This window comes from Papilio machaon, chromosome 29, assembly GCF_912999745.1.
Source record: "Papilio machaon chromosome 29, ilPapMach1.1, whole genome shotgun sequence".
Taxonomy (NCBI): domain Eukaryota; kingdom Metazoa; phylum Arthropoda; class Insecta; order Lepidoptera; family Papilionidae; genus Papilio; species Papilio machaon.
This window is the reverse complement of record NC_060014.1, coordinates 3598471-3612599: the sequence shown is the minus strand read 5'-3', so window position 1 is coordinate 3612599 and position 14129 is coordinate 3598471. Positions and strand designations below refer to the sequence as shown.

General features: G+C 33.8%; 2 protein-coding genes across 2 annotated transcripts; both read right to left on the bottom strand.

Annotated features, from left to right (window-relative positions):
- Positions 1 to 1207: 1207 nt before the first annotated feature.
- On the bottom strand, positions 1208 to 12048 carry LOC106714624 (PCNA-associated factor). The gene is made up of 4 exons (XM_045685304.1): positions 11829 to 12048; positions 11470 to 11538; positions 1967 to 2107; positions 1208 to 1534 (listed from the first exon to the last, which is right to left on the bottom strand). Exons 1-4 carry the CDS (start codon positions 11860 to 11862, stop codon positions 1230 to 1232), a joined length of 549 nt encoding a protein of 182 aa, XP_045541260.1. The 5' UTR covers positions 11863 to 12048; the 3' UTR covers positions 1208 to 1229.
- Positions 12049 to 12412: 364 nt separating this feature from the next.
- LOC106714589 (peroxidase-like) lies at positions 12413 to 13779 on the bottom strand. Its single transcript, XM_014507667.2, has 4 exons — positions 13706 to 13779; positions 13165 to 13332; positions 12876 to 13074; positions 12413 to 12522 (listed from the first exon to the last, which is right to left on the bottom strand). The coding sequence occupies exons 1-4, from the start codon at positions 13772 to 13774 to the stop codon at positions 12413 to 12415; spliced, it is 546 nt and encodes a 181-aa protein (XP_014363153.2). The 5' UTR covers positions 13775 to 13779.
- Between the last annotated feature and the right edge of the window lie 350 nt (positions 13780 to 14129).

The window sequence follows — 14129 nt, the reverse complement described above, 5'->3', positions numbered from 1 at the left end:
TATATCCCACTAATAGGAGGGTATAATAAGGTATAGACTTTCTTATTAATATTATAAACTAGCTTTTACCCGCGACTCCGTCCGCGCGGAATAAAAAATATAAAACGGGGTATAAATTATCCTATGTCCGTTTCCTGGTTCTAAGCTACCTGTCCACCAATTTTCAGTCAAATCGATTCAGCCGTTCTTGAGTTATAAATGGTGTAACTAACACAACTTTCTTTTATATATATAAGATGCGAAATTTTATATGGATGTTTGTGTGAAGATATCTCCGGAACATCTCAACGGATCTTGATGAAATTTAGCACAGATGTAGAACGTAGTCTGGAAGTCTATGTGTTAGACTACTTTATTAATTCCGCGCGAAGAGTCAAAGGCGACAGCTAGTAATTATATAATTTTATTTCATCAGTAGTAGGAATTGACTTGTCATTTATTTATTAAATTCTTGAATACAAAAATTAGACAAAAAAACAAATTATTAAAATCAACACTTACCACTTTCACATTTCACTTTGTACTATTTATCACATTACACTAAACACTAGAACAATACTGTACACAACACTTTACACAATCACAAATATTTTTCACAGCATTTACTTCAATCTTCAGACCAGCTGAGCGAATTGTCTTCTATTGTAGATTCAGCACATTTTTTTTTATATTATCAAATAAATTACACTAGAATACGTAGTCCTAGAAGTCTTCTATGGTCTTGTCTGATAGTTATGTTCAACATAAATGATGGGTAGTCTTGAAAGTGCCTGTAAAAAATGTAGGGTAGTTGTGAATTTAATACGAGTGGGTAGTATTAATAATTATAGATTAATTGAATTTGATAATAATTAAAAGTAGAAAAACTTTTTAAAAACAAACTATTTTGTCTCTGCTAATTAAAAGAATTAAAAATTGAAGAAAAAGATCGTTAAGACAATTAAAATGAGCCTAAACTCGATGAGGTTGTGTTTTTCTCTGCGAAGTTCTTGCCACTTTCCAACTCCACCAGATTTGATGATGAAAATAGGACAAGTGGAAATAAATAAAAGTTGATAAAATATGAATGTTGTTTATAAAATCTTTAACCAGAATCGCAATTTTTAAGTGTACACGAAAATCAGATAATTTTTGACTACCCTACACAAAATCCTATCGTAATGTTGAGTGAAATTTATGACCTACCCTACAATTTCACTTACCTTTTCATATGAAATTATTATTCTAAATTATTCAATTTTCGCCTTTTTATTACTATGTTCAGTTTCTTCACCGAAAGTAATATCTTCCAAATCCCTTTTCAAACTTCTTTTAATATCATCTGTATTATTATTTTCTTTACTCTTCTTTCCTTTACCCTTCCCTTTGTTATTCGTTTGATAGTATTCGTCTATTTTGTGACTATTTTCACCTGTCAGTGGTTCTAAAACTAGTGATTCCTCTAATTCTCTATTTTTAGGAATTTCCTCTTCATCATCTGATAAGATTTTATTACGTTTCGATTTAGTTTTAACTATTTCTTCCTCCTCGGATTCTGTATCATTTTTTGAGTTGATTTCATTTTCTTTTTCAATTATTTTAGTTGTGCTGTTGTTTAATTTACTACTTCCTGTGAAAATTTTATTCGAATCTAAAAGCTATTTTATGAGTCAGTTTAGTCGTTTATAAGCCTATTAGCTCATAATAAAATCTAGTCTTAGATTGCCATTTAGTCTTGGCTTCGTAAGTACAACAAGGTAAAGGAAAACATTGTGATACAAACTGAATATATCTAAGAAGAAAATCACTCTATTCGCTAAGAGCAGTGGAGGGGAGGGAGGTTGAGTGAGGTCTATCACTGACTTAGGCAGGGCTTTAGCCCTCAAAATGGAAACATGACGACGACAATCTAATAAACCTTGGGATAAATTCAAACTAAAACTGAACCTTAAAGATATATTAATGGATAGAAGTAAAACAAACATACTTGGTGTGTCGTGTTCTTTCTCGTCACTTTCAGCTTTGTTGGTGACGATGAAGTTAGTAATTGGTCTCTGCCATATTGGCGTCTCTCTGGGACATACAGGGTTACCACCTGAATGACTTCTAGAGGAACGGTCACTACCACCTAGAAGAATACAAAAAAAAAGTTAACATAAGTAAATCGAAAAAAACATCAATTAAATTCTAACCTGGTTAAGTCAGAAACCTCTATAAGTGAGTCTATCGCAGTCCCTTTGGGTTTACGCTTATCCAGGTTCGACTGTAAACCTATATACCCAGTTAGTCACGGCATCTAGCTTAAACAACTGAACCGATTTTGACGATTGAGGTGTCATTCGATTCGTCTTCTTCCCCACAATGTCATAGAGGTACAGTCAGTCTGGTTTTATGATTTTTTCTTTATTGAAGTAAAGTTGACATGTTTGTATATACAGATAAATTCGCACGTATTAAGAGATACCGTCAGTCGTTCAAAACCACGTGCCATTTATCTATTAAAATCGATCAACAAACACTTGAGATTGATATGTAACGACCTTAAAAGGATGCACAAATAAAATTTGCTCTTGTTTGCATTAGTGGACATACAATGAAGGTCTTAGTATATTTGTTAGTTATCACTGGAGTGTGGGCATCGCCCAGGCTGGACCCACTGGTGGACAGCAAGAAGGGTCTGATCCGAGGGCTGCAGGCGACAGACGGGGACTATGCCATGTTCCTTGGTATACCATATGCTATGGTCAATTATACAAATCCATTTGGGGTATGTATCTTATTATTAATTATTAGCTGTCGCCTGCGACTCCGTCCGCATGGAATTAAGAAAAACTTAATGTTCCAGACTATGCTCTATCTCTATGTTAAATTTCCTTCTGGAGATACCTTCAAACAAACCATCCATCCATCCATCTAAATATTCGCATTTATAATGTTAGTAGGATAGAAGAATATGAGTAATGATTTGGTTTTTTCTCTTTTTATATGTCAGCTTATACACGTCTAAGTTAGGGGTGACATTTCTTTATTTTATCTGTACCTACTTTGTCCAGTTCTATTATTTTAGCCATTGAAAGATTAATAAATGCAAATACTGACCTCTACGATTTCTTCTACGCGATGTATTAACATAAAAGCTTAAGTGTGTATGTGTGTGTGTGCGATGTATTAATGTACAATCGGTGATTTTTTTATCAAATGTAATAATTTGTCATTTTTTATAGGCTGCTCTGCCGTATCCCGATTTTGAAGGCACATTTGAGGCTTACGACGATTCGGCAATCTGCGTACAGAATTTACAGAGAACGGATCAAGCGATAGGCTCATTAGACTGTCTACATCTTAACATCTACGTACCTAACAAAGCATCCTCTAGTAACAAACTGCCAGTAATATTTTGGATACATGGTGGTATATTTCTCCACGGAAACGGAGGAAGAACCCAATTCGGTGCTAAATATTTAGTCAAGAAAGATGTTATCCTTGTAACGATTAATTATAGAGTAGGTTTATACGGATTCATGTGTTTGGATACACCTGAAGTACCAGGGAATCAGGGCTTGAAGGACCAAGTTGCAGCATTAAGATGGATTAAAGAGAACATAGAAGCGTTCGGTGGGGATCCTAATAAGGTCACAATTTCTGGTGCGAGTGCTGGAGGAGTATCAGTCGATTATCATCTTTTAACAAAGACAGAGGGGCTATTTGATAAAGTGATAAGTCAGAGCGGGACAAGTTTATGTCCATGGGGCGTTATGGAGTCCGATAGGCATGTACCAATTAGAATAGCTACGCATTTAGGATACGTAACAGATGACATTAACGAAGCAGTACAATACTTAGCAACGTTAGATCCCAAAGTAGTTGTAACCGCAGCATTTGATTTATCAATCACATGCGTACCGTGCGTTGAAAAAGAATTCGAAGGAGTTGAAAATTTTATCACAGAACATCCGATGAATTACGATATACCTAAAGCGAAGAATACACCAATACTGATAGGTTACACGAATATGGAGAAGCTATTCGAATTTTATAACAAACTGGCAGATAAATACGATGAACGAGAAATATTTGAAGATAACCTTGCGCTAGCATTTCATACGATAGATGACGATCAAGTGAAATTAGTTCGGCAATTTTACATAGGTGATGAACCCGTGAGCGAAAATGTTAAGTACGAATTAACAGATTATGATTCTGACTTTACTTTTATCCATCCAATCCATAGAAGACTATCAAGTTACTTAGAAAACAATGGTACAGTCTATCATTATGTGTTCCGGTACAGTGGTGATAGAAACTTTGGAAAAATGAAAGACAATATAATATATCCTGGTGCAATACACTCTGATGAATATGGATATTTATTCAATATGGCAGTACTGACGGATACACCGACAGTAGAAGACCAAGTTACCATAGATAGGATGACTACTATGTGGTCAAATTTCGCTAAATATGGGTAAGTGAATACTTTGGAAGTACAGTTAGCATTTGTAGTAATATAAAATGACCAAAACTGAATCCAAATGTCTACAACGGAAGAACGCAGTTTCAACTTCCATGTAAACTTTAAAATAATATTATTTAGGTCTCTACGTGCAATTATTATTTGAACCACAAGTAAAGACAAAGTAAACTAAAGTAACTAATAGTAAAATGCCACATCGATTTTCACTTTATTAAAGTGCTGAATACGAGATCATGCCAAATTTTAAAACAAAAAAAACTCATGACTCAAACTAAGCATGAATTTATAATCGATTAAAATTGAACTTGAAATCTGGTCAATGTCAGAAACATCGTAAATAGTTTACGCGTATTTATTACGCGTGTTTACGTTATCCTATAAATAAAATTCTAATCTTGTTTGTATAAATATTTATCTCCGAGATATGGCACGTTCGAGATATCTCTCATGTCTGATAAGAGGTCATGATACTATTTTACGACTTAAATCAATACACAATCGTTGACAGTGAGCTGATGATGATGATACTTCTTGAAACTTAACCCGAAATATAGTGAATTTACATAAATAATTCATTAGCACTCTAAACAACAGATCATGTTTTACGATTGCTTACGCTATTATTTATTTATTATGAGTTAGTATTTAATTTCACTTCGGGTCAGATAAGTCAATCGGACTATAATCGATTCTTATGTTTTTTTTCAGAGACCCAACTCCGGAGATTTCTGAGCTACTTCCCATCAAATGGATGCCGATAACTAAAGGTGCACTAAATTATTTAGAGATTGACAAAGAATTAACTATGAAAAAGAGATCCTATCATGCACGCATGGCTTTCTGGGACTTATACTATCAGACAAATAAGAAATCATTAAGAGGTTACAAAGACAAATGAACCTACAAATATACATATATGTTTTTAATTATTATTTTTTTCTTTAAATTGCTACTAAAATATGACTCCTAGTCAATTTTGCAAGTGATTAACGATATCTTATTAATATTATAAATGCGAAAGTTTAAATGGAAGGATGGATGTTACAAGATATCTCCGAAAAAACTCATCGGATAGAACATAGTCTGAAAGAATGCATATGCTATTTGTTAATTTAATTCCGCTCGGACGGAGTCGCGGGCGATAGCTATGTAATATACATATGAATCATCATAGTTGTACTAAAAAATAAATGAAAGACTTCACTCTAAAAAACTATCTCCAAAACTACTCCTCCAAACATAAATTCTGGATACGCCTGTCTCCCAGTGTCATCCTTATTGTAGAAAGTAGTTTAAAAAAAAATTATACCCTAAAATGTACGAAATATCACTGGATGTGGGCCTTCAGTACTTCAGCCTGGTCTTACTTAGTGCAGGCTAGTTACTAGTGGTACCGGAGGCCTAATTTTAGTGCTCTTTCCCTTCCCATCCTTTTCTTAATAGGAAAGGATGGGAAGGGGAAATGGATTTGGCGGAAGAGGGGACGCATAGGCAGGAGAAATATCCTCTTTCTGTGCGTCCCCTTCTCTGTTAATTAAAGGTAGGCAACGCATCATTCGCGGATGTCTATGGGCAACGGTCGCCTCGCTATTGCGGCGAATCCAGGTGGCCGTTTGCTTGTTTGCCACCTTATGATATATAAAAAAGGCTGAAGTCACAGATATACCCTAAAATGTCTAGTCATGTCTTTTGTTTGTTACCAAATATTGTACAAATATGTCAAATAACTGCTTATATGACTTGTTATTTGTTATCAAACACTTGAGATAGTGCCTTTAATAGATAATATTAAATCTTATTATGTTATGAAGATAAGATTTAGCAAGACAAGCAGTTTTTAAGGCAGCGCCGGGTGCGGATGTACTGATTGTTGCACGATGATGTTAATATTTACACTATGACATGATATATTTTTCACTAGGAAATCTATATATATAAAAGAAAGTCGTGTTAGTTACACTATTTATAACTCAAGAACGGCTGAATCGATTTGACTGAAAATTGGTGGGCAGGTAGCTTAGAACCAGGAATAGGACATAGGATAATTATTACCCCGTTTTCTATTTTTTATTCCGCGCGGACGGAGTCGCGGGTAAAAGCTAGTTTAATATAAAAAGACAGGAACAAGATAAAGTTATATAAAAATTAGCTTTTACCCGCGACTCCGTCAAAAAATGCACACAAAATAAAAAAGTTCCTATTTCCGTTTCCTCGTTTTAAGCTACCTGCCCACCAATTTTCAGTCAAATCGATTCAGCCGTTCTTGAGTTATAAATGGTGTAACTAACACAACTTTCTTTTATATATATAGATAAAAGATACAAGATATAAAACAAAACGTCAAAACAAAAAAAAAACTAAATATGTCAAATAAAAGAAAAGTATTTTATAAATATGTCCAAAAAGGCTGTATGCAACCCAGAGGCCGCAACATACTCCCCAGGGTTGAAGGAAACTTCAACTATGATGATGATGGTGGAGTTTGGAGGTGGAACCAATGCCACAACCAGTTCCAATCTACCAGAGCTGGGCATTAACTCGTTAATCCGTTAATCGTTAATTAACGAAGTTAACATTTTGCTTAACGGATTAACTTTTAAGTTAACTTCAAAAAGTGTTAACGCTTTTGTTAACTTCCGTTAAACTCAACTTCCGTTAATAAAAGTCCGTTAATCGTTAAATTAGAAACTTGGAGACGTGCTGTCATTTTGTTTAAATTACGTGCCACGCCACGCTCCTAAGTTCAACTATGTTGGGCGACTGTCGGTGACTCGAATGGTGAACGAACGAGTTGATAATTGATATATGTGCAGTTCGCGTGCAAGTGTGATGCATCAGAGCGTCCGGGAAAGACGTGACCAACAGGAAAAAATCAAAAGAAGGTTCGAAATAGTATATTTCATTACGAGTATATAAAAGCAAGAGTATGTAATAGCCCACATTCCGAACGCTCTTCGTCCCTGCAATACGCCACTTTTTGAGCAACTGTTTTAAAACACTTTTTTACTCATGCTTTTTCTTTATCTTTTCCAAACTCGTGCCTTCTCTTTCCCAACTGTCAAAATAATGTCTATTATAAAGAAAAAACCAACCAAGAAGTTATAACAAAAAAAAATCATTGAAGTTTTTATGATTCATGCAAATATTTCTAAAAAGAAGCTCCTAATTTGTTACAATATCAGATTTAATGATTTGAATAAATGAATTAGGTTAGGTTTCATTTTATTTAATTTCATTAAATTTCATTTTCATTTCATATCAATAAAAATAATCTACTGAAGACTTGGCCGTTTGGGCATAGTTCCCTTTGCCTACCCAGAATGGGTGAAGAAAACAAAAAAAATCTCTGTTTGTATTCTTTTACGGTTGGCGCCATTTTTAAAACATTTAAGTCGGTTGAGTTTATGGTGTTTTTATTATTCTATTAAATTTCTTCATTTTTTCGCAACTGTATTAAAAATAGTTGTTTAGTACACGTGTATAACTGTCATTACAACTTGTTCCCACTGTCAACCCTCACCTTCGGCTGCGACTCGGCTCGGGTAGACATTTGTCGGAACTCTTTGCAATGACAGGCTTTCCGCACTCGTAATGAAATATACTACGAGTATAACGCATTCATACTTGTCTCTAATACTAATGTGTTATAGAATGTATAGTCAAATTACTATTTTAAACAAGTGTCGCCACAGTAAGTGTGAAATTAGTATGTATAATTTTGGTATGGTTAACTGTTAACGATTAACTTTAACTTGCGTTAAATTTTCGAGAATTTAACGCTTTAACGATTAACGAAGTTAATTTTTTAATTAACGAATTAACGATTAACGAAGTTAACTTTTCGATTAACTGTGCCCACCTGTGCAATCTACATATTACAATCTCACATAATCCTGTTAGAATGGTATGGTAAATTGCAAAGGTGGGCATTAACTCGTTAATCCGTTAATCGTTAATTAACGAAGTTAACATTTTCCTTAACGGATTAACTTTTAAGTTAAATTCAAAAAGTGTTAACGCTCTTGTTAACTTCCGTTTAATTCTACTTCCGTTAATTTAGTCCGTTAATTGTTACAATAGACACTTATTGACGTGTTGTCATTTTATTTAAATTATGCATCAGGCTACATTCGAAAGTTCGGCTATGTTCGGGGACCGTCGGCGAGTCGAATGGTGACAGAGAACGAGAGAGAACGAGCGAGTGTGACGCATGTCATACAATATACCGAGCGGCCGGGAAAGACGTGATCAAAAAAAAGAGTACCGCAGAATCCTTGTTAGAAAATAGTGACGATTTAACCAAACTTACCTCTATCAAATATTGCGAAGTTTAGGCGCTAGACACCTTCAAAGTTTATTAATTATTTCACATTTACACAAATATCTCGAAAAGTCTATATTACATTTTATTCACATTAAAACTGGTTTGCATTTATTTAACATCACTTTTTTAAAACAAGACTTTGTAATAAAATTTCTTCTCTTAATACAACAATTACACACTTTGTGTTATACGTGAGACGAAAAATCTATTGAAAAAGATAAACTCTGCGTTGAATTTCAATCAAAATAATCGAGTGTACATTACTCTTCAACGTCGTACCTAAAATACAACTAAACTTTGTTGCAGACAAAAATGTTTATTTTAATGTTAGAGTTTAAAGACAACAAAAAATATTTAATAAAAATAGTTTATGGTTCATTTGAAAAAGCGTACAAATAGGATTTTTTTGTCATTGCGTAGATAAGAAACAAACAATGAAAAATAAATTTAAAAATTGGAAAGACGAAATGTGCACGCAATAAACGATCCTCAAAAACAAAAGGGTTTTATGTGTTTATTACCGTCGTTTGTTTTTTTTTGGGGCTTCTTCATAGTCAACGAAAAATAATTTTTAATTTTAAAAATATGAACAAAGGATGAAATGGACAGCCGCACAGAGAATGCGATAACGAACTCGATGGATTTATGGCCCCAACCCTTCTAATGGTCGGGGATGCACGTGCGCTGCGCAAAGACAATAGCGAAGATAATTTGTTTGTTTACAAAAAAAAGTATACGACAAAACGAGAAAGAATGAGGAAAAAGATAAAATAATTATGTTAGTGAAATAATGTTAAATTGTGTTATACTAAAATTAATATGTGAAATGTCGCAACAAGTGACCTTTACAAAAAGACATCGATTTTTTACGTATTAAATTAATTTTATTATTAATTATTAAATTAAATTTAACATATACTTTCGATATCGAATGTCGTTGAAAATAATTCAAAACATATTCTTACTAATTGACTATAACGATTTTATAGGCAATAAGAAAGATAGAAAACATCACCCGCGATCCGTTGTTTTCGTTATGTCGTGTAACGTATGCTCTATACACTGAGAGTAATTTAACTTGATTTAACATATAACAATAGATCGGACGATAGATCATTAGGTGCTAGAAGTTATCGAAGGCATCTCAGTTGTATAGTTTGATGCGTTGAGATGTATCACTGGATTGGTTATATAGTTTATTTATCAATGTTATAATAAGTTTCCTTTGATGTTAGAAGTTTTATTAATAAATCTATATTAATAAGTAAAAAATAATAAGTCTGTTCGTGGGTCCTTAGCTAAAATAAAAAAATATTACCAAATTATACAGAAAATTAAATGTTCAGTTGTTGAGCATGAGCTAATGAATATACGGGTGCAAATAGTAACAGATAAATGTAAAATACTGCATAAAAGTTTTGATTGTTTTCTTTTGAATATTACCACATGTCTCACTGTTTAATTGAAAATTTGTGTTGTCTAAATTTAGTTAGCTATCTAATTCCGTGACGTCGGATTGTCGATAAAAAAATTGACTGAAAAAGTCAGTTGTCCATCATTGTCAGTGTAATATATGTGTGTAACTAGTGCATGCTATGTCATTAGTATGGTACAGGCATTACATCGCTCCTATTGTTTCAATTTTATTTTAGTATATTATATAACTAAACTATAGATAGGATTAGCGATCCCCCGAGATTTTGTAAGGGCTGTAAAAAAAATAGCCTAAGTTCTATTGAAAGTCTCGACAAAATTGGCCCATACGATTCGAAGATTATTCATATGGCCATTTCCCGCTTGGGCCTTATACTCGTAATTTTTGTTGGAACGAAGTTCCTTATCGCGCGTTGTGAAAGGGGGCTAGACGGAAAAAATCCTTACGAAAAGTTGTCACGACACTTTTTTGCTATATCACCATGGCAACGACGTGACAATATATAACGAAAATTCATAGAAATAAAATGTCCTTCTTGTGAAGACTTAAGTTTTTTATGCATAGAATAAACATTGGTTCCTTCACTAATTAATTGAAAGGAACTTCGTTCCATCCGAGTGTCCCTTGACACCTCTCAAGTTTTTTATAAACAAAAATTAACTTTAACTGTTAACTTTAACTTGCGTTAAATTTTCGTAAATTAAACGCTTTAACGATTAACGAAGTTAAATTTTTATTTAACGAATTAACGATTAACGAAGTTAACTTTTTGATTAACTGTGCCCACCTATGGTAAATTGATAAGTGTGGCTTACATGCATTATATTCCACTAGACTGGCTATATAAAAAACTAGCTGTTGACTGCAACTCAGTCTGCGCGGAATGAAAAAAATATGTAATAAGTATGGCTATGTGTTCTTCCAGACTATGTTCTACATTTATGCTAAATTTAATTAAGATTTGTTGAGTCGTTCCGGAGATACCTTCTAACAAAAACCCATCCATCCTTCCATCTAAACATTCACATTTATAATATTAGTAAGATATAATAAAAAATCATTAGTCTATTTCTGAATTTCTGTGTCTAGTTTCATCCAGATCTGTTAACATATATTAAATTTACTGACTAAAAAACATCAATCCATCTAAACTTTCTCATTTATAATATTATTAAGATAGACAGAACATTGTATATAACCATTAAGTTAAGTTACTAATTGGTGCATAACTTCTTAATTTTATCAAGAATTCTTTACCTGAGGCTCCAGTACTGTTTGGTGGAGGAGCAGCACAACATCTTGCTTTACTGCTTTTCCCTGATGATACTAAAAATAGAAAATATGTGACTTTATACAAAACTATGGATTATACTTATCTTGTTGTCGAGTAGAGGACAATGATAAGAACAATAAATTCAAGAATCAACGATGAAAGTATTGAAAATTTGTTATAATAACAAATTTTACTTTTTAATTGTGTTAATTTGAGTTGTTTTATGTGTTGATAGTAAAATTCAGCTTTAAAAAAGCAAGGAATCAAATGTAAAAAGACTAATTGTAACATAGTTTGTTTTAAAGTAAATAACGTTTTATATTAGACGTATTATAAAACTTACCTTTTGCACCTACAGAAGCTTTTGTTCTTGCCATTACAATATTTATAATGCACTTTTATTTTTTATGATCGTAAAATACACTAACAAAACAATTAATTTCCTAAATCTACCGCACGTTGAAACTTTCTGACATCTAACAATATAATTTGCCTATGTCACATTTTGGCGCCAATTGGAGACCAATCAAAATATTCCATATTTTCGTGCTATGGATACAAGACTTTTAGCCACTTAAAAATGTGTGTCGATAAATTAAAACTCAAAATAATCTTATATATTTTATTGCAAAATTAAATCAGTTAAAAATTCCAATTATTAAGAAAATTTTGGTAAAAATCCACACATCAATTACTTAAGTTTTTAATTCCTAATACATGTTGAGTTGCGTTGTACAAGATCTGTGTAATTGTGTAATTTTGAGAGTTATTATTGCTGTTATTGCAACTGTGATCACGCCACGGTTCAAAATTTATACTTGGAATATTCGAGCAATTTGTTATCTCGTTCCTGGAAAGTGCGAAAATGGTTATTATTTTGTAATTTGAGATTTAATATATATAAATAGTTTTATACATTTTTTTTATTTACCCATAATTCGAAAGTAGGAAAGCATATGGCTGTACTGAGTCGACTGAATCACCATGTTCACAAATCATTCGCGCCATCGTCATCTTTCTTATTTCGTAAAGTTGATCTGCAGTTAAATAATGCTTTGTAAAATAGTAGTACTATTATAGCGTCGGTGGCTCAGGTGTTAAGCATTTGACTTGCAATCTGCAGGTCCTGGGTTCGAATTCCGTCATGTAACAATGTGTTTTTCTATTTACATATGTACATTTATCTGACGTTCTTACTGTGAAGGAAAACATTGTGATGCTGCACATATCTGAGAAGAAATTCAATGATATGTGTGAAGTCACTACACTTGACTGTGGTTGACTATGACATAGTCATCTCTAACTTAGCGAGTCTCCGAGCCCCTCGGTGGGGACATATAGTGAGCTGATGATGAATAGTATAGTAGCCGTATTTCTAATTGACACTAACCTGGTGTGAATGATCCTGGATGTATTGAATTTTCATACCAAAATCTATCAGATCTTCTCCAACGTAACAATTGGTCTATCATGATGCAAGCTAGAGACGGACCCATGATAGCGCCTGGCATTGCTCTCTCTGCTAAAATACCTACCATTAAATCTACATCGTCCACGAATTCGTAACTTCGAGATATTACGTCCACTTGCTGGAATTGAGGTTATGAAATTTTGAGGTTATGTACTAGACTGTTTTATCTCCTTTAGTTAGCAAAGACTACATCTACTACTTCACTTACATCTTTAGGCATCCATCTATAAAGATCGTCAAAGCTCCTAGCCACAGGAAGACCACAGTGTTGTCTATATCTGTTGTAAGAAGGCAGACCTACATCGCGACCCTTCATTATATCACTCGCTGTGACATCAGTGGCACGCTGGAGTGGACCTAAAATGCGTTCTCCAACCTTGGGAAGTACAATTTGAGGTTGAAATTTAAATGTAGTAGGTTAAGTTTCAAGTTAGCTCTCCAAAGTTTGAAAGATGAGGAGAGTGTGCTACAGGTCCAGGTATTGGCCTGGGTCTAGACGGCGCAGAGCTCTGAAAGGTGGACACGTGTTGGCAGCCAAGGCCAGTTTTCTGTCAACACTAACTTTGTTGAATATGAACTTTAAATCGTGAGCTTTAAGGTTGAATTTGGAATATCGAGATGCGATTGTTACAGAATTTATAGAATTGTCTCTATTCTCTTATTTTCCTTTATCTTTCTTGATATTGAACAAAATAGAACAAAAAAGTATATTTGAGAACTACGATGTGGACGATAACAGTATCGATTACCTCAGGGTCAACGAGATAGTCATTGTCAGCGCAGGGTTGCCTGAAACTGCCTTGTGTCACCCCCTCCATTGTATTGTTGTTGCGCAGCGCCCCCGTGCGGAGAGTGTGGTCCATCATACGAAGCTCATTTAGAAGTTTGCCTTGATTGTCAAATAGTCTAAACACATTTCAATAGATACACAATAAGCATAAATCGATAGGAGAAAATTTTTGTGAGCTTAAATGTGATGGACAAAAAAAAAATAAAAAAACTTAATACATCGATGTGGTTTCTAAAAGGATTCCAGTTCAATCTGGATAAGCTTGAGTCATTGTCCGGTCCCGATGGAGGGCCTCCATTGTCCAAAAAGTCTCGTCAAAATTCATAGAGTCATTCCGCAGATTATACAGAACAAACGCGGTCATACGGACAGAAACGCAGACA

What these genes read in the sequence shown, in the direction of transcription:
- LOC106714624 (XM_045685304.1), bottom strand. Translation starts at nt 11,862, where the DNA reads ATGGCAAGAACAAAAGCTTCTGTAGGTGCAAAAG. An exon ending in AAACAGTACTGGAGCCTCAG is followed by an intron (nt 2,108 to 11,469) that starts GTAAAGAATTCT and finishes GTATTCTTCTAG; the next exon opens with GTGGTAGTGACCGTTCCTCT. An exon ending in GAAAGAACACGACACACCAA is followed by an intron (nt 1,535 to 1,966) that starts GTATGTTTGTTT and finishes AAAATGATACAG; the next exon opens with AATCCGAGGAGGAAGAAATA.
- LOC106714589 (XM_014507667.2), bottom strand. Translation starts at nt 13,774, where the DNA reads ATGGAGGGGGTGACACAAGGCAGTTTCAGGCAACCCTGCGCTGACAAT. An exon ending in ACTATCTCGTTGACCCTGAG is followed by an intron (nt 13,333 to 13,705) that starts GTAATCGATACT and finishes GTACTTCCCAAG; the next exon opens with GTTGGAGAACGCATTTTAGG. An exon ending in ATAGATGGATGCCTAAAGAT is followed by an intron (nt 13,075 to 13,164) that starts GTAAGTGAAGTA and finishes CCTCAATTCCAG; the next exon opens with CAAGTGGACGTAATATCTCG.